General features: G+C 47.9%; 1 protein-coding gene across 1 annotated transcript in view; it reads left to right on the top strand.

Annotated features, from left to right (window-relative positions):
• Nucleotides 1-10378: 10378 nt before the first annotated feature.
• Nucleotides 10379-24570, top strand: part of LDLRAD2 (low density lipoprotein receptor class A domain containing 2) — a 35787-nt gene continuing 21595 nt past the window's right edge. Inside the window, exons 1-4 of the mRNA XM_078787134.1 lie at nt 10379-10406; nt 10622-10724; nt 16708-17157; nt 23125-23289. Of these exons, the coding sequence (XP_078643260.1) occupies nt 10643-10724; nt 16708-17157; nt 23125-23289 (697 nt within the window). The 5' untranslated portion in view covers nt 10379-10406; nt 10622-10642. The remainder of the gene's footprint in view (nt 10407-10621; nt 10725-16707; nt 17158-23124; nt 23290-24570) is intronic.

The raw sequence follows: 24570 nt of genomic DNA on the forward strand, positions 1-24570 counted from the left end.
CAAAGTGTATTTTCAACACTAACACAAGTGCGAAAAGTGGTTTTTCAACACTAACACAAGTGCGAAAAGTGTTTTTTCCACACTAATACAAGTGCAAAAGTGGTTTCCTGCACCAACACAAGTGCGAAAAGTGGTTTTTCAACACTAACACAGGTGCGAAAAGTGGTTTTTCAACACTAACACAAGTGCGAAAAGTGTTTTTTCCACACTAATACAAGTGCAAAAGTGGTTTCATATTTGTCAATGACTTTGTCAAATGTCAAATGTCAAATGGCAATGGCAATGTCAAAAGTGGCCTGTCATATTTGTGAGAAGAAAATTGGTAAAGGTCTAAAGGTTAGAGACCATTGTCATCTCACTGGTAAATATAGAGGTCCGGCTCATCAAAGTTGTAATATTAATTATCAACTCCCCTCTTTCATTCCTGTTTTCCTTCATAACAACGCTCATTATGATACACATCTATTTATCAAGGAACTCTCAAAGACTTCTGGAAGTATCTCAGCAATTCCAAACATGGCTCAGAAATACATTTCATTCACAAAAACAATTCACACATCTCCTATTACTCATATCAGATTTCTTGATACATTTAAATTCATGGCAAGTCCATTGGCTAACTTGGTTCAAAATCTAAAAGAGTTTCCATGTCTTTCAGAGTATTTTTTAGATAAAGATTTTCTAACACAAAAGGGAATTTACCCCTATGACTATATGGACTCATTTGAGAGATTCAATGAAACACAACTTCCTTCAAAAGAAAATTTCTATAACAAATTAAACAACAGTCATATATCTGATAAAGATTATGTACACGCACAAAATGTTTGGGAAAAATATAACATCAAGAATCTTGGCGAGTATCACGATTTGTATCTCAAAATTGATGTGCTTTTATTGGCCGATGTATTTGAAGCCTTTAGATCTGTTTGTCGCACTGGATATGGATTGGATCCTGCTCACTACTACACAGCACCTGGATTGGCCTGGAGTGCGATGTTGAAAATGACAAAACAAGGTTTGGATTTGATAACCGATGTTGATATGCTTTTGATGATTGAAAAGGCAAAGAGAGGAGGAATTTCACAAGTCTGTTCAAAGAGATATGCTAAAGCAAATAACAAGTACATTCCAAATTATGATCCATCGGTAGAGAGCTCCTACTTGATGTATTATGATGCGAACAACCTGTATGGCTGGGCAATGTCTCAGGCTCTTCCTTATGGAAAACTTAGATGGGTAAAGGAAAAAGACTACAAAAAGGTTTTACAAGATGTATGTATCTCTACACAAAAAGAATTGGATGATTCAAAGGTTGGTTAGTATTTTGAGGTCGATTTGAAATATCCAGAGGAACTTCATAACCTACACAAAGATCTCCCATTTGCTTGTGAAAAGGAAAGTCCAAAGAAGGAGTGGTTAAGTGATTATCAACAATCATTTAATATAGGTGAATCAACAGAAAAATTACTTACTACATTATATAACAAAAAAAATTATGTTCTACACCAAAGAAATTTGCGACAATATTTATCAAAAGGTCTAAGAGTAGAGAAGATCCATAGGGTTCTAAAGTTCAATCAAAGTCATTGGTTAAAGGGGTACATTGATTTTAATACACAAAGAAGAACAGAGTCAAAAACAGATTTTGAGAAAGACTTTTATAAATTGATGAATAATGCGGTCTTTGGTAAGACTATGGAGAATGTGAGGAAAAGACAAAATATCAGACTATCAACATCTTGGGACCAAGCATCAAAATTCATTAATAGACCGAGTTTTACTAGAGCTGAGGTCTTTACTGAGAACTTTTGTGCGATCCATTTGATTAAAGAGAGTATTGAAATGGACAAACCTATTTATATTGGAACATCAATTCTTGATTTATCAAAGTCATTAATGTATGATTACTTTTATAATAACTTGAGGAAGAAATATCAAAATGATGTTAATCTACTTTATATGGATACAGATAGTTTTATTTTGCAAATTAATACTGATGATGTTTATTCAGACATGAAAAAGGACATTAATATCTATGACACTAGTAATTACAGTCCAGAGAGTGAGTTGTTCTCTTCTAAAAATAAAAAGGTGATTGGAAAGTTTAAGGATGAATTAGGAGGAAATGTCATGAGTGAATTTGTGGGATTGAGGTCTAAGGCTTATGCTTATAAATACATTGTGAATAACGTTGAAAAGACTGATAAGAAGTTAAAAGGTGTAAAGAAAAATGTTATTAAAGAAACAATAAACTTTAAGGATTATTATAACTGTTTAACAACAAAGAAAGAAGAGTTTAGAAAGATTAATGGAATAAGAAGTTATAAACATAAATTATATACAGAAGAGGTGAATAAGAAAGCATTGGGGGCTTTTGATGATAAGAGGTTTATTTTAGAAAATGGAATTGATAGTCTCCCTTATGGTTATATAAGTATATAAGTGATAAGTTAAAAAGGGGGTTAGGGATTTTAACGGGCTACCGCCGCCTTTTTTTACTATTATATAAATGATAGAACCAAGTATCAACCAGACTAAAGAGTGGAGGTGTAATCAACCTTGGTATATAAATGGTAAACATAACGAATGTGAAAAATATCAAATAGGTATAATTGAAAAGACAACTGGTAAAAAAATTTACAAAACAAATAAGAGAATTAATTTAAATACCGGTGAATTGGGTAAAAAAGATGGAAATATTTTTGAGTGGACGGAAAACTTTGATGGTTGTCAGGAAAATATATACTTTAATTTTAAAATGGTATGTGGCACTGGAGGTGCTCAAACAAGGACATTGAGGGAGGTTTATCATTTTATTGGAGCTCAGTTAAAATATCTTGATAAAGAACCAAACTCAAACATATACTTTGTTAATGTATTAGATGGTGAAGAGAGTTGTAGGAGAATTAAATTATTTCCTACGCATAAACAAATATTTGTAGAATCGTTGTTTGAGTGGTCTACTAAACAACAACAATGATCATCGATATTAAGAGTAAAAGGTTAAAAGGTCCACAAGGCCAAGGGGGTGTTAAGGGGAAATGAAGAAAAGTGATGGTGAGAGGGAGCAAATATTCATAGGATCATTGTTTGAGTGGTCTAATGAACAACATTAAGGATAAGAGTTGGTTATCCTTCGCTATAGCTATTATGTCAAAAGGCCAAAAGGTTCGTAAAGATCAGGGTGGCAGAAATAGAGGTGTTAATGGGCAATGAGGTTAAGAGGAAAATTAACATGTAAGTCAATGGGAAAATGAGTGTCCCAGAAGCAACATATATACACTACTTGCATCTCCTATTTTATATCTGCGATTATTATACAATTCAGAATAATGATGAGATTCATATTAAAACTCAGAAAACAGTCTGAATAATAATAATAAGTGGAGATGCAGCCTCGGATCATCTGCTGTTAACAACACCACCGCTCTTACAGCACCTCCGGTTGCCGCGAATGTTGTGTTTGAATGCGCCAGGCCGGCATCTGATGTTGTGCATCTTGGATTATTATTCCAGTAAAATAATTTGGAATTGGGATGATGACTCTGCTCTGATCCATCTACCTCATCACTCTGCACCATCACACCGGAATACTGTTATAGTGCAACAACAGCATCTTCCGACGTCCTCGCCGGCGAAATCAAGTCACATACGAGAGGGAGGATAGAAGAATCTCTTTCTGCTTCCCCACCTGGACAATGTAGTTAGCGATGAAATAAAAGCTCAGCTTCTGCGCAAAAAGTTCAAAGTTGTGCCCAGCATACTCCGGGACCTTTCCATACGACGTAGCCATGGTCCGAAAAATCCTTGTCGCCAATTGTAATGTCTTTGTTATAAAGATGCGGACACGCAGAGGGGATCAAGCACCATCTTGTATTCCAGGCAACGCAGGCCTCACTCGGCCTCAAATTTCAATCCATGTCAATCAATAGTTCAGGTAGAGGTTCGAGCTGTCTAACTTGGGTTCATATCCAGACCCAGCTATAAACTGCCATCCCGGTGTTTCACATGCAGGATGATTCATGAATGTGTGTGCCGTCCCTGGAATAAACGTTAAACTTGGCGCCCCGTCTGCCACCATTCGTTGGTGGACGTTAAAGATCCCACGGTGTCCTTCGTAAAGAGTCGGCGAGCTATCTCCGGCACCATGAAACAAATTACAAATGCCTCCTCCTGGATCTGGAGTATCCTTCCTTTTGAATATTCTATTGGGTTTTAGAACCTAATACTTTAAAACGTTATCTTCTTGTCTAATAAGTACTACAACTGCTTGTGACTTCATTGCAGTTCAGCATAAAGCAAACATCTCGCAAAACAGCCAAGGTTGTTCGAAAAAAAATTAAGTCATTATTCTCAAAGACCATGGTAGAGCAAAGTATTTTTCACAAATACACCACCAAAGGATTTATGCCATCTGTCTCAATAACCCAATATTAAAGAACTCACTAATTACAACTCACAACTACAGATGCTGAAACCAACTTAAAGAACATTTACGATCAATTAAAACAATTCCAACTTGTCCCACAGATCTCCATTCTAAACAAAAAGTCAGTCTATCTTTTGAGACACTGTAAGTAATGGATATTTGCACTGTTGCTTGGTTACACAATTGGTTTATGGGAAACCGGTGACCATGGAGACATTGCTATAAGAATGAGAGGCCTTACAGCTCTTAAAATCCCAGGTGGAAATCAAGCGGGTGTGGCGGACACGAAAGCACTGACGTGGTGACATCACCCCGCACACCAAGTGGGGATGGGCCACGCCAGGGAGAGAGGCGTGGCCTCATGATATACACGGATCGCGCAGCCCTGAGCAGCTTAGTGCTGCAGTTTGAGTACTTTCAATAAAGACTCTTTTATGAACCGCGTTGTCCGCTTGCTCCTTGCGTAAGCATTAGCGTGCGCAGCATCGCGCTTCATATGGTGACCTCGACGTTGGATCTGCCGTAGCGATCCTTCCGAACACGACGCCATTGCAATGGCAAACGACAAGGCAATGTCGATTAAACTTCCCGAATTTTGGGAGGCCCAGGCCGAAGTCTGGTTCGTCCAAGCCGAAGCCCAATTTCAGCTTCGGCACCTCACCGGCGACGACACGCGCTACTGCCACGTCGTCACCTCCCTCGGGCCCGGCACGGCCGCTCGAGTTGTGTCCGTCCTTCGCCACCCACCGGACGGCCACAAGTACGAGGCACTCAAGCGGCTACTCCTAGCCACGTTCGGCCTCACGGACGACGCACGGGCCGACCGCCTCCTGGATCTCCCCGAGCTCGGCGACACGCGCCCGTCGGTCCGAATGGACCATATGCTGTCACTGTTGGGCGACGAAGGTTCTCTATTCCGGGCGCTTTTCCGTCGCCAACTTCCAGCGCAGGTTCGCCTCGCGTTGGCCGGGACCGGGCTAACGGAACCCCGAGCATTGGCAGCCGAGGCGGACAGGTACTTCGCGGCTTCGGATACGCGGGCGAGAGTCGGTGCGGCCGTCACGGACCTCGAGGCTGATGATGCTGATCCACAGCATCAGCTTACACAGCATACGCAGCATGCTGATACGCCCCTCGTGACCGCTGCCACGCCCCGCCCACCGCCGCGGCGAAAACCGCCACCGTGGGGAAAACCGCCAACTCCACCGGCCTGGCGGAGCCAGCCACACTCCTCCAGCTCCACCACCTGGTGCTGGTTCCACGCCAAGTTTGGCCACGAGGCTCGACAATGTCATCCGCCATGCTCCTTCAACAGGTCAGGAAACGCCCGGGCCGGCGCTCAATAGTGGCGATGAGCGCCGGCCGTTCGAGCAGCCTGCTGTTCATAACGGACACCTTATCCGGGCGCCGTTACCTGTGCGACACGGCAGCGCAGGTGAGTGTCATTCCCGCCGGTACGTCAGACAAGCACGCCGCGGGCGGGGGCCCCGCGCTGCTTGCCGCGAACGAGACGCCCATCCGTACGTACGGAAAACGCTGCCTCTCTCTGCGGTTCGGAGGGCAGGTTTTCCGATGGACGTTCGCCACCGCCGATGTGCCCATGGCACTGCTTGGCGCGGACTTCCTGTGCGCTAATGGGCTCCTGGTCGACGTAAAGCGCAGACGTCTTGTCCAGCCCGAGACGTTCAGCTCGCTCGCTTGTGCGCTGCCCAGCTCGTCGAGCAGCTCAACGAGCGGCTTGCCAAGCGGCTTGCCGAACGGTTCGGTTACGGCCACGTTGATCTGTACGCTTCCGGCAGCGGACGCATTCACCCGCCTCCTCGCCGGCTTCCCGGCCCTCACGCGGCCCACCTTCTCAGCGGGGGCCGTCAAGCACGGGGTGGCCCATCACATCCCCACTGTCGGGCCACCGGTCTACGCCCGGGCACGCCACCTCGAGCCGACGAAGCTGGCGGTGGCAAAAGCGGCGTTCGCTACCCTGGAGCGACTCAGCATCGTTCGGCGCTCAGAGAGCGCTTGGGCGTCGCCGCTGCACATCGTGAAGAAGCCCGGCGGGGGATGGCGACCGTGCGGGTACTATCGCCGTCTCAATGACGCCACCACTCCCGACCGCTACCCCGTCCCCCACATTCAGGACTTTTCCGCCCGTTTGGCGGGCATGTCCTTCTTCTCGAAGGTGGACCTCATACGCGGCTACCATCAGGTCCCCGTCAGGCCGGAGGACGTCCCGAAGACGGCGGTCATCACGCCATTCGGACTCTTCGAGTTCCTGCGGATGCCCTTCGGTCTGAACAATGCGGCTCAGGCGTTCCAGCGACTGATGGACAGCATCCTGCGCGACTTGGATTTTGTCTACGTCTACCTGGACGATATCCTCGTCGCCAGCGCGTCCCGCGAAGAGCACCTACGCCACCTCCGCACGCTCTTCGAACGCCTGGGCCAGCATGGCCTGATTGTGAACCCCGCAAAGTGCCGGTTCGGCAGCGCCGTAATCGATTTTCTGGGGCACCGTGTCACCAGGCACTGAGCCGTCCCCCTGCCGGCCAAGGTGGTGGCGGTGAAGGGGTTTCCGCGCCCCCGCACGATCAGAGGGCTGCAGGAGTTCCTGGGCATGGTGAACTTTTACCATCGGTTCCTGCCCCGTATCGCCCAGCTCCTGTGCCCCCAGCACGAAGCTCTCCGAGGTAAGCCGGGCAAAGGCGACGTTACCTGGACCGAGCAGATGGACACGGCGTTCACGGGCGCGAAGCTCGCCTTGGCTAACGCCACCATGCTCGCGCACCCGGCGCCCGATGCACCGATCGCCCTCACCACCGACGCCTCGGACTACGTGGTGGGCACGGTGCACGAGCAATGGGTGCGTGGAGCTTGGCAACCGCTGGCGTTCTTTAGCCGGCAGCTTCGCCCGCCCGAACACCGTTACAGTACCTTCGACCGTGAGTTGCTCGGGCTTCACTTGGCGGTCAGGCACTTCCGCCATCTGCTCGAGGGCCGTGCGTTCACAGCCTTCGTCGACCACAAGCCGCTGATCTTCGCGATGGGCAAGGTCACCGAGCCGTGGTCGGCCCGGCAGCAGCGTCACCTCTCGGCCGTGTCCGAGTACACGACGGACATCCGGCACGTCGCGGGGAAGGACAACCCAGTGGCGGATTGCCTTTCCCGGGCCGTCGCCCATGCAGTCCACCTCGGCATCGACTATGCCCGGATGACAGCGGACCAGGCCGCTGACCCCGACGTCCAGGCCTTGCGGACCGCCGTCACGGGCCTCCGCGTCACCGAGGTGCCATTCGATGGCGCGGGCGCGGCCCTCTTGTGCGACGTCTCCCTCGGGCATCCTCGCCCCATCGTGCCCGCGGGCTGGCAGCGCCAGGTGTTTGACGCCATCCACGGCCTGTCCCACCCGGGCGCGAGGGCCTCCCAAAGGTTGATCGCCGACAAGTTCGTCTGGCATGGCCTCCGGAAGGCCGTCCGTGGCTGGGCCAGGATGTGCCTCGCGTGCCAGCACACCGAGGTGCACCGGCACACCCAGGCCCCGTTGGCCCCGTTCACGGTGCCGGAACGCCGGTTTGACCACGTCCACGTGGACCTGGTGGGACCTCTGCCCCCCTCGCGGGGTTTCACTCACGTCCTCACCATGGTGGACCGCACCACCCGGTGGCCGGAGGCCGTACCCTTGGCGTCGACGACGGCGGCGGATGTCGCGCAGGCTTTCATCGCCACCTGGGTCGCCCGGTTCGGCGCCCCCTCAGACATCTCGTCCGACCGCGGCCCCCAGTTCACCTCGGAGCTCTGGGGGGCGGTCGCGCAGGGGCTCGGGGTCCGGCTGCACCGAACCACGGCCTACCACCCCCAGGCTAACGGCCTGTGTGAGCGATTTCACCGCTCATTGAAGGCCGCGCTCCAGGCCACCCTCCGCAACGGCGGCTGGGTCGACAGGCTCCCCTGGGTCCTGCTGGGCCTCCAGACGGCGCCCAAGGAGGACCTGCGCACATCCGCGGCGGAGTTGGTCTTTGGGCAACCACTGCGGGTGCCAGGCGAGTTCCTCCCTGACTCCACGGCACCATGGTCCGCGGCACAGCAGCGCTCCGCTCTGCAAGAGACCGCCCAGAGGTTCGCCGCGGTGCCAACGGCATGCCACGGGCACCCACCGACGCACGTCGCCCCGGAGCTTCGCACGGCGGAGTACGTCTTCGTCCGCCACGATGCCCACCGGACACCACTGCGGCCCCCGTACGACGGGCCTTTCCGCGTGCTGGAGACCGGGGCGAAGCACTTCACCCTGGACATCGGCGGTACTCCTGACCGCGTTTCTGTAGACCGCCTCAAGCCGGCCCACCTCGACATGGACCATCCACCGCCAGTGGCCCGACCCCCGCGTCGGGGCCTCCCCCCTGCGGGCGGACCCCTGGCACCGCCCAGCCCCGCCGCCACGCCGCCCCCCGGTCCTGCAGCCGGAGGCATCCCAGATGGCATCCCTGCATCCCAGACGCCGCCAGTCGCCAGGGGGTGCTTCGGCCGGGTCATCCGTTTGCCCCGCAAACTGACCCTTCAGGTGCACGGGGATTCTGGGGGGGCGCGTGTGGCGGACACGAAAGCACTGACGTGGTGACATCACCCCGCACACCAAGTGGGGATGGGCCACGCCAGGGAGAGAGGCATGGCCTCACGATATACACGGGGCGCGCAGCCCTGAGCAGCTTAGTGCTGCAGTTTGAGTACTTTCAATAAAGACTCTTTTATGAACCGCGTTGTCCGCTTGCTCCTTGCGTAAGCATTAGCGCGTGCAGCATCGCGCTTCATAGTTTTAGCGCTACCAAAACAGCCAAGGTTGTTCGAAAAAAAATTAAATCATTATTCTCAAAACCATGGTAGAGCAAAGTATTTTTCACAAATACACCACCAAAGGATTTATGCCATCTGTCTCAATAACCCAATATTAAAGAACTCACTAATTACAACTCACAACTACAGATGCTGAAACCAACTTAAAGAACATTTACGATCAATTAAAACAATTCCAACTTGTCCCACAGATCTCCATTCTAAACGAAAAGTCAGTCTATCTTTTGAGACACTGTAAGTAATGGATATTTGCACTGTTGCTTGGTTACACAATTGGTTTATGGGAAACCGGTGACCATGGAGACATTGCTATAAGAATGAGAGGCCTTACAGCTCTTAAAATCCCGGGTGGAAATCAAGCGGGGCTCTTTCATGGTTACCCAAGGTTTCACGGGTTTTCTTGCTTGGCCTTCCCATAGATTCCCCTTTTGTTTTACAATGCATTCTCACCTTACACTACCTGTTTACCACTGTCTAGCGACCGGCAGTCTGGCAATTGTCCCTTATTGGGTTTTTTTGGAGAAAAAATGTAGATCTGAACTTCTTTTGGGGTTTTTTGGAAAGAAATGTAGATCTGAACTTATTTTAGGGGTTTTTTTGGAAAGAAATGTAAATCTGAACTTATTTTAGGGGTTTTTTTGGAAAAAAAATGTAGATCTGAACTTCTTTTTGAGTTTTTTTGGAAAGAAATGCAGATCTGAACTTATTTTAGGGTTTTTTGGAAAGAAATGTAGATCTGAACTTATTTTAGGGGTTTTTGGAAAGAAATGTAGATCTGAACTTATTTTAGGGTTTTTTGGAAAGAAATGTAGATCTGAACTTCTTTATGGGTTTTGTGAGAATCATGCATCATGTTTTGAGGCACAGTGGTGGTAAAGGAGTTGTTGCCATAATTAGAAAGTTTAAGCGGATAAACAAAACTGGCTTTTATATGAACGAGTTCACGTATCCATGACAATCCAGTAGAGGGCAGAAAAAGTGTAAAAGGGTATTTGTAAAGTTTCTAATTCTTTTCATGGTGGGCAGGGTCTCTTGGTAGGGGAAGGAGGGGTACATTATGGTGTGAATGTTGGACATGAGTCTTTGAAAAGGGAGTTTGAAAACAGATGAAGAGTGAAGAGCAAGAAGAAAGGTTGGTTGTTTTCTGGATGTCATAAAGCAATAACCTTCAAAACTTGTTCTTCATTCGACATTGTTATCTGTATTTGTTTGAGACTTCACAGGTAGTTTTTTTGACAAACAGTAGCTCTTCAAAATCTTTTTTAACTCACGTGTGTCCATTTCTTGATGTTTTCCTTTTCTCCCTGAACGCTGCTCCCTCCATGTTCTTTCACAATCTTCTGACAGACCGAGATCAGAACATCCGCAATGTGTGGTTCATTGCTATCCCCCTTGGTTTGTGCTGTGCTCATGGCAATCAATGTCCGGTGGGTCATTTCCATCGATACAGGTAAGAGTTAATACACACAGATAAGTAACGGCAATTACAATTATGAATCAATATGCTCATGAATTTCTCTTTTTTTTATGATCACCAGCTAGTTTCCGGTGCCCGCATGGGGTTCTAAATGGAGTGGGGATGGGGTTGGCAAAAATACAAATGGCGTCTTCTGTCATTAGGTGGTGAGGTTCTCCATTTGATGCCTGGGGTCCATAATAGAAAATGGTATTGGTGTCAAAGCCAGTGACCAATTGCAGATTAATAGTAGGATTTTATTGATGCATTTGTATTACTGTTTTGATTCACAACACAAACCAACCTGAGGAGCAAGGACCGATGAGAGGCCAAAGTTTCCTCTTCTATTTAGCAAGTCATCATACTTTCTGCTGGATATATAACGGCAGTCTTCGTGATTGGTAGATGGTTCGCAGTTGACATCATTCTAACTTTGACATTCCTGATTTTCCTGTTGGGACCAGGACACACCTGAACAACTCTCCCGATGTTCCACCTTCCTGTGAAAGCATTTGGGTCAGAAACCATGACCACATCGTCTACTCAAACGTTGCCTCTCCACATATTGTACTATTTCCATGGTACTGATGATGGGAACACGTCTCTGGTCGAGCATCTCCAAAACGAATGCTTAGTACCTGCAACGCATTTGGTTCAACAGTTCAACTCTTGACTTGAGAGGAAATGCTCCGGTGTGTTATGCTCTCTCTCCTCAGCTCCTTTCTCCACCGCCATATTGAGCGCCCTCTCGTGTCCAAGAGGCAAGATCACATGAGCATTTACATGGTCAATGTAATAACAGGACACAACTTTTCCCCTTTTATTGAAGACATTTAGGTAATGCAGAATTGAACTTTGAAATGACAAGGGAAGCAACAGGTAGATCAAGATGCAAACACAACTAGAACGGCACTCGGTAGAGCACATTCCTCCGCCAGGCGAGTTTATGGGAAACCGGTGACCATGGAGACATTGTTATAAGAACGAGAGGCCTTACAGCTTTTAAAATCCCGGGTGGAAATCAAGAGGGGGCTCTTAACAAGCTTAAAAATCAAGCCCATTAACAGTTTATATCGGTTTGTTATTGTCACCGAACCAACTCATTCACCAAGTTTAGTAGGCCATCCACAACTTTTTCAAATATCATGTTATATATCGCTTTTCGGACAATCCCTCAATGGGGAAGAAGCACTTCAAAATTAAATAATTATCGTATCCGAAACCAAATTCAAATATTCACCAAATCGAATCGATTCGTCCTTGTCACACGCACAACCTCTCCACCTAGTTTCGTCCAAATTCATCCACAACCTTTTGAGATATACGGTATTGCTATATATTGTTTTTCGCCCAATCAAGCAGTGGTGAGGAATTACTGAAAATATTCTACTAGCCGAATCCGAATCCGGATCTTCACCAAAATTTAATCATTTCGTCCATGTCACATACACTACCTGTCTGCCAAATTTCGTCGGAATCCGTCAACAACCTTTTGAGATATATTGTTCACAGACAGACAGAGAGACAAACAAACAAATGAACTAGAACGCCACTCAGTAGAGCGCATACTCCCGCCGTGGGTCAAGATGGAATAGTACGATTTCACAAAGGTTTGAGGGAGTAGTTCAGTGACAACACAAGACAAGACAACACAAGACAGACACTGCACAGATATATATTTAGAATATATAGTAGATAATGTTTTTAAAAAACAAGGCAATTTCACCTAGATTTTCGGATTCAGCGTTCAATTCTATATAAGTGAGTGTATTTTGAAGCATGTGTGACTTCAAATAAAATTGTAAGCCTGGAAAAACGTTCGTTTCATTCCTTAGGGATACAACATGTAAAACTGGCCCAAACGTCAAAACGAAACTCGCTCATTTTAGGTCGTACAAGCTAATGCGACCACTCATTCTTCTGGGAAGAATCCCATGCACATGCTGGTCACACTTATAAGTCACCTAAGTCTTTATAAGTTCATCAAATACTGACACCGCGATTGACATTCGCTGAGGTAAATCACTAAATGTTGATATTGAAGCGCGGTGCTACGCGCGCGACTTGCTACCAAGGAGGAAGCGGACAACGCGGTTAAACAAAAGTGTCTTTATTGACAAGAGGTCACTGTAGCACTGGCGCGCTCCGGGCTGCGTGCCCAGTGTATATCCTGAGGCCACGCCTACCCCTCGGGCGTGGCCGCCGCCCACTTGGTGCGCGGAATGATGTCACCACGCCAGTGGGCTTTCATGTCCGCCACACGCGCCCCCCCAGAATTCCCGCGCACCTGGAGGGCCAGTTTGCGGGGCAAACGGATGCCCCAGCCGAAGCGCCATCTGGCAACGGGCGGCGTCCGGGGTGCAGTTATGCCAGCGGGGATGCCCCCGGCTGTACCCGGGATGGGTGCCGGACCGGGGGGCGGCGTGCCCGCGGTGCTGGGCGGTGCCGGGGGTCCGCCCGCCGGGGGGCGCCCCCGACGCGGGGGCCGAGCCACCGGCGGTGGGTGGTCCACGTCGAGGTGGGCCGGCTTGAGTCGATCCACCGAGACGCGGTCGGGAGTACCGCCGATGTCCAAGGTGAAGAATTTCACCCCGGTCTCCAGCACGCGGAAAGGCCCGTTGTATGGGCGCCGCAGTGGTGTCCGGTGGGCATCGTGCCGGACGAAGACATACTCCGCAGTGCGAAGCTACGGGGCGGCGTGCGTGGGTGGGTGCCCGTGGTGCGCCGTCGGCACCGGGGCGAACCTCCGGGCGGTCTCCTGCAGCGCGGAGCGCTCCTGCGCCGCGGACCAAGGTGCCGTGGGGTCGGGGAGGAACTCGCCCGGCACCCGCAGCGGTTGTCCAAAGACCAACTCCGCCGCGGATGCGCGCAGGTCCTCCTTGGGCGCCGTCCGGAGGCCCAGCAGGACCCAGGGGAGCCTGTCGACCCAGCTGCCGTCGCGGAGGGCGGCCCGGAGCGCGGCCTTCAACGAGCGGTGTAACCGCTCGCACAGGCCGTTAGCCTGGGGGTGGTAGGCCGTGGTGCGGTGCAGCTGGACCCCGAGCCCCCACGCGACCGCCCCCCAGAGCTCCGAGGTGAACTGGGGGCCGCGGTTGGATGAGATGTCCGAGGGGGCGCCGAACCGGGCGACCCAGGTGTCGATGAACGCCTGTGCGACGTCCGCCGTCGTCGTTGACGCCAAAGGCACGGCCTCCGGCCACCGGGTGGTGCGGTCCATCATGGTCAGGACGTGGGTGAAACCCCGAGAGGGGGGCAGAGGTCCCACCAGGTCCACGTGAACGTGGTCAAACCGACGTTCCGGCACCGCAAACGGGGTCAATGGGGCCTGGGTGTGTCGGTGCACCTTCGCGTGCTGGCACGCAAGGCACGTCCTGGCCCAGCCGCGGACGGCCTTCCGGAGGCCATGCCAGACAATCTTGTCGGCGATCAACCTCTGAGAGGCCCTCGTGCCCGGGTGGGACAGGCCGTGGATGGAGTCGAAAATCCGGCGCTGCCAGCCCGCGGGCACGATGGGGCGAGGCCGCCCGATGGAGACGTCGCACCAGAGGGCCGTGCCCGTGCCATTGAACGGCACCACGGTGACGCGGAGGCCCGTAACGGCGGTCCGCAAGGCCTGGACGTCGGGGTCGGCGGCCTGGTCCGCCGCCATCCGGGCATAGTCGATGCCGAGGTGGACCGCGTGGGCAACGGACCGGGAAAGATGGCGGAAGTGCCTGACCGCCAGGTGAAGCCCGAGCAACTCGCGGTCGAAGGTACTATAGCGGCGTTCGGGCGGGCGAAGCTGCCGGCTGAAGAACGCCAGCAGTTGCCAGGCACCATGCACCCATTGCTCGTGCACCGCGCCCACCGCGTAGTCCGAGGCGTCGGTGGTGAGGGCGATCGGTGCATCGGGCGCCGGGTGCGTGAGCATGGTGGCGTTAGCCAAGGCGAGCTTCGTGCCCACGAACACCGCGTCCATCTGCTCGGTCCAGGTGACGTCACCTTTGCCCGGCTTCCCCCGGAGGGCCTCGTGCAAGGGGAGCAGGAGCTGGGCGATGCGGGGCAGGAAACGGTGGTAAAAGTTTACCATGCCCAGGAACTCTGCATCTGGCAAATAAAATACATTCACCTTTTCATGCAGCTGTATGAATCAAATTGGCGCCCCTTGATATGAACTTTTCTAGAGCATTACTTGGTTCCACCTAAGAACACAAGGGTAGTCCTGCATGCACACGAGATTTTTTGAATGTCCATTCTTTTATATTGCTCGACATTTTCTATAAGCTATGGAATGTCCCTTCTTTTCTATTGTTCGACATTTTCGATAAGCTATGGAATGTCCCTTCTTTTCTATACTTTGCCACATGGCACATACCCTTATATAAAGGGGTCTTTTCTACGCCCCTGGCATTTTACCCAATAATTCTGATCGTGTTAAAACCTCCTCTTTTAGTTTGGAATTTATATCCCCCTACGAATACAACCTAAAACCCTATTTGCTTTACTTATATGTGCCGGGCATTGTCCTGTCTGCTTAACCCCATATCTATGAGCACCCCCAGATCCTTCTCCTGCGTGACACGCTCCAAGTTTGCCCTGACATGCGTTCCATTATTTTCTATCACCAAGCACAAATGTGCTTGGTCCAAGCACAAACGTTATTTAAATTGAATGTCAGGGACAAGGGACAAGGGTAGACAAGACACCATACAGTATATAGGATGGAATGAAACCAAGCGGTTGAGAGACACTACTGGAATGAGGGACACACAAACTTGTGCACAATGAGAGAAATAAAGCCTCACCCCTTGTGGTGCGGATTGTACTTGTACATGCATGAAACAAAGGGCTAGGTGAGCGCTTGAGGAATGGGGAGAGGTGGGGTTGACCCTCTTGCAATTTGTTCTCTTGGTCTAGGGGAATGCGAGGTTAGGGCAGGAATCTTTGAATATTTTTGGCCATGGTGCTAGCGATAGCTCGGCTACTCTTCACGCAAGACTCCGTGGGATCTTTAACGTCCACTAACTAATGCTGACAGATGTCTGCTTAACTTCCATCCGAGGGACAGCACACATATGGATGGTGGCAGTGAAACAAAATTGAAAATAATTCCAAAACAGGAAACGTACTGTTTTTAGGGACGTCAAAAAGAGCACAAACAACAGTCAAGAAGAACCAATGTCACGTGTTAAATAAGGTGGTGTGAAAGACGGTACATCAACGGGGGTAGATAACAAAAACAAAACAACAACATGAGACGGAGAAGAAACTGACGTCAAACAAGGAAATTAGGCCATTTGTCCCAACATTTTTGCTACAACTTTGGACACCAATTTTCTTAAAGTAAACTATACATGAACACATGTCAATGTAAACTTCACATGAGCATCTAATATGAAGTGTTCTACAGCTAATCCTCACATTTACCAATCAAGTCGAATTGATAATTCATTGTCAGGTGTTCATTAACATTGGGTGTTCCTCTAGGTCTAAAACCTTCACTCTTTCATTCCTCTTTTCTCCCACCTCTGGAACAAACTCCCTCACTCTATTCAATCCCACTCCTCCCTCCTGGTCTTCAAAACAGCTGTTCACCACCATCTCTTATCTTCCCCCATCCAAAACCTTGATCTTTTCTACCCCCGCCAATTAACCCCAGATACACTTTTCTGAAATACCGACTTCTTTCCTGGAAGTCCTAGCAGTGTCCATGTGTTTTGTACCTCTCCCACCCCTCACCCCCGTTCCCAAGCCTCCCCCCAAGCCCTCTCCCTCCCACAGATCTCCCGATGTCCCTGCTCTAAAGTGTTGTACTTGTGTGCTTCCCCCTCTCTCCCCATCCTGTCTCCCGCTCCCTTTATTTCGTCTTATGTGTCCGTTTGTTTTTTTTGTCATTAATGTTAGCTCTTACATGAGCCTCGATCTTGTATGCAATAAATAAATAAATAAATAAAATAGTAACCTTGACTTTTTTCCTGCTCCGAATCCATAACCACAGGCAATCTGGTGGACCTTTGTGGACGTACACTAACTGTGGATGGTCTAACCCTACGTTCACACCGTGAGTCCAAAAAGTATTACTTTGTGGGGCTGGATGCGGACTGCTGGCTCAGTGTTCGGGCGAGCTCTGCAGGTGAACGTCTCGCCTTCACGTTTCGATACTTCCTTGTGTACAGCCTCATTCGTATCACTGCTTTCCCTGAGCCTACCTTGGAAACCCACTCTGCCGCTCCACCGGTAGCCGGACCAGACCCTTGCCATGCTGGCTCTTTTATTCAGTTCTACGATGGTGATGGCCCACTCGCGGCACCACTTGGGCCACCACTCTGTGGGAAAACGATCCCGGAGCCCGTGAAATCTTCCGGGATTGCTCTGACCCTGCGATTGGTGACCCGTGGGAAGCTGCCACGTGTGGATTTTATTGGAGACTTCACATCATTCACACTCGGTAATCTCTGAGCTTAAAGAGACTATCATTAACATGTACTTTCAGCACTTCTGCGATAATAATAATAATATTTAGATACCGCTTGTGAACAACTCAGTTGGTGTGTACCTGGGTACCGCTTTATCATTGAACCTGAGGGTGTTCGCAGTTTAATAAGGTGGAGTTTGTTTTTGCATTCAGGTCTGGCTCAAACCACTTGACACATGTAAACCTCCAGGTACATATAAAAGTTAGGGCTTCGCGTTTGGGGTGTCGGCTTGGGATCCTAAGTATCCGAGCATCCTGGGTTCGAATCCCGGTCGATCGCTGAATTAACACCAGGGGGGTTGACTCGGCCTGTCATCCTTCCAAGGTCGGAAAATTGAGTACCAGCTCACTCGTAATTCCCTGTGTGTCGCAAAAGGTGACTAACAGGGTTGGCGGCAGGAAGGGCATCTGGCCATAAAACATTGCATAAAAAAAGGGGCCCACGGTGCCCGAAAAAGGCCAACCCCTGGTCTGTGGGGGAAAATGGCCTCGAAAGGAGTTTTTTTTATTGGAGTTCTTGTGACTGAAGTTTAGCAAAACAGTCAATTGGACCATCCAGGGCTGAATCACATGGGTGGTTAACCCCACAGTGGGGTTATGCAGATCCAAAAGGTTCTTCTATCCCCATTATGGATGTGAGTGATGGCGTCGATGATTGCAGTGGCAGTGAGAGAGGTAAAGACCATTATCTGCCAAGAGTCGTAAAAAATTGGGGCCAAGAAGATGCATTCTGGGAAATTAAGTGGTAGTGTGAAAACCCAGAGGAATGTGCTGGGTATCCAGAGGAATGTGCTAGGTATCCAGAGGAATGTGCTAGGTATCAAGAGGAATGTGCTAGGTATCCAGAGGAATGTGCTAGGTATCAAGAGGAATGTGCTAGGTATCCAGAGGAATGTGCAAGGTATCTAGAGGAATGTGCTAGGTATCCAGATTGAATGTGCTAGTTATCCAGATGAATGTGCTAGGTATCCAGAGGAATGTGCTAGGTATCCAGAGGAATGTGCTCGGTATCCAGAGGATTGTGCTCGGTATCCAGATGAATGTGCTAGGTATCCAGAGGAATGTGCTAGGTATCCAGAGGAATTTGCTAGGTATCCAGAGGAATGTGCTAGGTATCCAGAGGAATGTGCTAGGTATCCAGAGGAATGTGCTAGGTATCCAGAGGAATGTGCTAGGTATCCAGAGGAATGTGCTCAGTATCCAGAGGAATGTGCTCAGTATCCAGAGGAATGTGCCAGGTATCCAGAGGAATGTGCCAGGTATCCAGAGGAATGTGCTCGGTATCCAGAGGAATGTGCTAGGTATCCAGAGGAATGTGCTATGTATCCAGAGGAATGTGCTAGGTATCCAGAGGAATGTGCTACGTTTCCAGAGGAATGTGCTATGTATCCAGAGGAATGTGCTAGGTATCCAGAGGAATGTGCTAGGTATCCAGAGGAATGTGCTAGGTATCCAGAAAAATGTGCTCGGTATCCAGAGGAATATGCTATGTATCCAGAGGAATGTGCTAGATATCCAGAGGAATGTGCTGGGTATCCAGAGGAATATGCTCGGTATCCAGAGGAATATGCTCGGTATCCAGATGAATGTGCTAGGTATCCAGAGGAATGTGCTAGGTATCCAGAGGAATGTGCTAGGTATCCAGAGGAATGTGCTAGGTATCCAGAGGAATGTGCTCGGTATCCAGAGGAATGTGCTAGGTATCCAGAGGAATGTGCTATGTATCCAGAGTAATGTGCTCGGTATCCAGATGAATGTGCTAGGTATCCAGAGGAATGTGCTAGGTATCCAGAGGAATGTGCTAGGTATCCAGAGGAATGTGCTAGGTATCCAGAGGAATGTGCTAGGTATCCAGAGGAATGTGCTAGGTATCCAGAGGAATGTGCTAGGTATCCAGAGGAATGTTCTAGGTATCCAGAGGAATGTGCTAGGTATCCAGAGGAATGTGCTAGGTATCCAGAGGCATGTGCCAGGTATCCAGAGGAATGTGCTAGGTATCCAGAGGAATGTGCTAGGTATCCAGAGGAATATGCTAGGTATCCAGAGGAATGTGCTAGGTATCCAGAGGAATATGCTAGGTATCCAGAGGAATGTGCTAGGTATCCAGAGGAATATGCTAGGTATCCAGAGGAATGTGCTAGGTATCAAGAGGAATATGCTAGGTATCCAGAGGAATATGCTAGGTATCCAGAGGAATGTGCTAGGTATCCAGGAAAAAGTGGAGTTATTAAAAACTCAATTACTGTGAGTGTCGCTCAGGTCAGAGAAGACTGTGGTGTTGGGCAGTCGACCATCTATAACGCAAGCACCCAAAAGACGGAGAGGAGGTATTCACGTTAGAGTATGACGTAACACAATGACGTCCATAAAAAAAATGTATGCCTTCACCCCCAAAGGGGGCCGCAGGCACTATGTTTTCCGTTGGCCGTACATCCGTACATCCGTCTGTCCGTTCGTCCATCCGTCCATCCGTACGGGCTAAACCTCGTTTTTCTCAGCAACCATATGTCCGATTGAGACAAATCTTTCAGGGTAGGAGTGACACCCATGCAGAATTATTTTTTGACAATTTTGACGTCATATGTCACATGGTATGGCAGCCATCTTGGATTAAAAGCAAATACTTTAAAAGATATTTCTTGGAAACCGCTGAATGGGGAAAAAAATGAAACTTGGCACATTGTCAAGTACTCCCAATGGGAAACAAAAGCATGATAATGATGACATCATCAGTGAAGTGGTATGCCAGCCAAAAATGTTTTAATCGAATTCCTTATCCTAAAAATCCGAAATCACATGCACATGATCTCTGACCCATTTGTATTGAGATATTAAATGTATGACTTCTTAAGTCACATGGTTTGGCAGCCATATTGGATTGAAGGAAAATATTAAATAATTATATCTCTGAAACCACTTACCCTGTCGATGCTAAATTTTACAAATGTCATCCAACGCCATTGTTGCATATAGTTTGAAAATGATGACGTCTTAGGTCACGTGGTTTGGCAGCCATCTTGGACAGAAAAACAAACCTTATCGAATCAACACAAAACTTCACAAATGTGATCTTTTCCTCATACATATGCAGAGTGTACATTTTTGATGTCATATGTCATGTGGCTTGGCAGCCATATATAGCTTGAAAGGCGATATTTTAAAAAAAATCCCTTCTCCTAAAACGCTTTCATTAGCGGATCCAGGGTGGGTGCATGGGGTGCGCACCCCCCCCCCCCCCTTCCCCCTTCGGATTTTCGATGATAAATTATAAGCTGTGAATATCCTGCCTGGGACGCCCCTCGTGTCCAGATTATTTTGAATAAGGAACATTCCAGTCAGCTTACCAACGATGAGAGGTTTAAATTCACTTTTGTTTTATTATTTAAAAAACTCCAAGTGCAACGGTAAAAAACAATGCTTTCGTCACATAAATTTCGTCACGGGAATTCTTCCGGATTATTTGTAGTTAATTAGCCAAATTAACATTGTTGATCATAACAATCATTTCGGAAGAACTACACAAATCAGAAATTCCATAAAAGAAAGCTCCAGTAGAACTACACAAAAAATGCCGCGCGCACACACACACACACACACACACACACACACACACACACACACACACACACACACAACACACACACACTCACACACACACTCACACACACAAACACACACACACACACACACACCAACAAAATTCATCAATTTATAGCAGAAGGAACAGCTGGGCAAGTCGTTTCCCCAGTTCCTCTATCTGGACATTAGTCATCGCGAATCTGCTGAACTGTTGGACCAGAGAAGAACACAAGGAACTGCAGAAACTTCCTAGAATGCACGAAATGCCGTTTCTGACGATATATATATATATAGATAAATTTTATGGGGAAGGACCACCAGACCTCCCCTTCACCACCCCCCCCCCCCTCCCCCATTCCTCCCCGTCCCCAGCGCTGTGGCTTCGTGTACCCCTCCGTCTTTAAATTCCTGGGTCCGGCCCTGGCTTCACTGATCAATGTGAAACTGTCCTGTGGTAAAAATGTGATACTTCAAAACAGCTGAAAGGGATTTAAACTAAACTTGTGTATTTTTAGGACAGTGAACGAGGGAGGGCATCTACCTATCGTCATGGGCAGGAACTACGCGGAGGCATATTGACGACACTAGTTTTTAATTGATTGCTCTAGTCACCTTCAGCCCAAATTGGGCGAAAAGGTTTTGTTATCACGTGCGTCGTCCGGGCGGGTGTCCGTCAACTTTTAGTTTCCGTCAATTTCGAGCAGAACGGCTTGTCCGATTAAATCAATTTTTGCAGTGTGTGTTGGGGTTGAGTAGAGGAAGGTGCCTTTCGAAAATGGGCGCGCTGCGATTTTCAATATGGCCGCCACGGCAGCCATCTTGAAATTGGTTTCCGTCAATTTCAAGCAGAACGGCTCGTCCGATTAAATCAATTTTTGCAGTGTGTGTTGGGGTTGAGTAGAGGAAGGTGCCTTTCGAAAATGGGCGCGCTACGATTTTCAATATGGCCGCCACGGCAGTCATCTTGAAATTGGTTTCCGTCAATTTCAAGCAGAACGGCTCGTCCGATTAAATCAATTTTTGCAGTGTGTGTTGGGGTTGAGTAGAGGAAGGTGCCTTTCGAAAATGGGCGCGCTACGATTTTCAATATGGCCGCCACGGCAGCCATCTTGAAATTGGTTTCCACCATGCACGGGCTGAGGGGAGACGCCCGCTTTGCGGTGCTATTTATTTTTAATTAACTGCAGCATCCATTAACCGGAAATGTCCTTTATCCTTGAACACCCTTAATGTCCTTTATCCGGAACCTGGAACAAACACAATTGCAGCCGTTTCAGGCAAAGCTATTTAAATACAATCTAAAAAGTCAAAAAGGAAAGAAAGATGATTCAACAAACAACTTGATAAGTTATAGTCAGGTTCACTATGTCAATAAATTATATTTCGTTCAAAATCATGGTAGATGAGCAAACCTATACATTTTTGGAAAGGTTATAGCATAAGGAAACTAAAAATCAATGTTTACATTTGGAGAGATACCTGTATGGCGGCCATTTTGGATTTTCAAAATGGCCACTGTAAAATACATATTTTGTTATATTTCTGCCTCTAATTACCCTAAAAACTTTTTAAAATATACTAAACCTATATTTTCAGGGACAAGGAATCGAATGAAAGTATCAAATTAGTGCTATGGGGAATGGTAAGACACGAATCAAAGGTTTTGAATTGCAAAATACTGTCTTTATATTCGCGATAAGTTGCATAATCAAATACATGTTATCATTTTGTACAGGCAGTTAATAACATCAAAATGTGTCACAATAATTCATATCACCAAACATACACAGGCAGTCAGCAAAATCATATATACACATGCAGTCAGTATAACTTCACATCTACACAGGCAGTCAATGACAAAATATACACAGGCAGTCAATGGCATCAAACATACACGATTACAGAATATGCCATTTAGAGTTCGTCATCACTGTCCTGTGTGTCGTATCCGACAATATAGTCCGCATCGTTTTCACAGTCCGTTCCACACAGGCAAAGGTCGGTCAAATTGATTGGCAAATCGAATTGGTCGAATGGTCGATCGAATCGATTGGTCGAATGGTCGAATTGAATTGGTCGATTGGTCGAATTGGTCGAATCGATTTGGTTGGAATTGGCAAATGTAAACATTGATTTTCAGATTTTCCATGTAATAACGTTTCCAAAAATGTATAGGTTTGCTAATCTACCATGATTTTGAACGAAAAAACATAGTGAACCTGACTATAACTGAAACTGAGGAAGACTGTCCCTGTTTGATACCTGTGAAGACAACCCAGAAACCTCTTGATCGCTGTCTGAATACACTTCCCAAAGTTATTTACACCCCCGTCCTGGTCCCCGTCCCCTTGCATTTTGCAGACACCAATGGCAGCATTTGTGGGCCATATCCCTGCGTGAGCCACTACTTTCGCTGCCGGAATGGCCGCTGCATTCCCTGGAGCCTGGTATGTGACACACAGCGTGTAGACAACTGTGGAGATGGCTCGGACCAAAGTCTCTTGTTTCCCGATGACACCTGTCCAGGTAAGCACGGCTAATTTTAAACAAAATTAGATGAGCTTGGATTTGCGCAGAGCTCATCTCCATGATAAGTGAAACCCAATTAGGATACGGAACAAAGACATTAAAACATGTTCGAGGAAATGAATCGTTACATTTTCAAAGAATTTACAATCTGGTACCTGAAAAAATACAAACTGCAATGGAACTTAGAATTAGCAGTTCAATATCTTCTTAATTTGTGAACACCTGACTTTGGTCCACTGTTGAAGCCAACCAGAAACCGTTAATGGAGAAAAACAATGACCAAGAGGCAGCTAACGATGAGAAACCATGTGAAAAGAATGGGGATAGAAACTCACGTTTTGAAGGAAAATTTAAATCCTCTTAAAATTTTAAATTAAATTAAATCTGAAATTTTTAAAATTTAAAATCACTCCTCTTTTCTCCCGCCTCTGGAACAAACTCCCTCACTCTCTTCAATCCCACCCCTCCCTCCAGGTCTTTAAATCAGCTGTTCACCACCATCTCTTATCTTCCCCCATCCAAAACCTTGATCTTTTCTACCCCCGCTAATTTGACCCCAGATCCACTTTTTTGAAATACCGACTTCTTTCCTGGAAGTCCTAGCAGTGTCCATGTGTTTTTTTTTTTTACCTCTCCCACACCCCCCTCCCCCCTTCCCACGCCTCCTCCCCTCAAGCCCTCTCCCTCCCACAGATCTCCCGATGTCCCTGCTCTCAAATGTTGTACTTGTGTGCTTCCCCCTCTCTCCCCATCTTGTCTCCCGCTCTCTTTATTTGGTCTTATGTGTCCGTTTTTTTTTGTCATTGATGTTAGCTCTCACACGAGCCTCGATCTGGTACACAAAAAAAAAAAAAAAAAAATCCCCCCAAAAGGTTCGGTCACTCAAGCTCTTGGGTCTCACTCTCAGCCATGATCTCTCTTGGGCAAGCCACGTTTCAAAGTTGCCCTCCAACGCCAGATGCCTCCAACCCCATCCAAAATCATGATCTGTTCTACACCTGTTAAACTACTCCCATCGCTCACAAAATTTTGTTTCCATATCCATTTTGTCTACCTCTTGCGTTCTCCTCTACCACTCATCATCACCAGCATCCTCTGTCCATCTCCATCTACTTTCTCCCTCCGTCCTGTTGTTGATGTTTCCTCTTTCTCCTGCTGTTCCCCCTTTTTGTTATGTTGTCCTGATCTGTTCTGTGACCTGTCTCTTCCATGAGCCTATACCTTTTGTAAAATAGAATAAATATTAAAACATTGAGTTTTGATATTTTCTTTTTGGGG

Source organism: Myxine glutinosa, chromosome 11, assembly GCF_964187855.1.
Source record: "Myxine glutinosa chromosome 11, kmMyxGlut1.1, whole genome shotgun sequence".
NCBI classification, from domain to species: Eukaryota; Metazoa; Chordata; class Myxini; order Myxiniformes; family Myxinidae; genus Myxine; species Myxine glutinosa.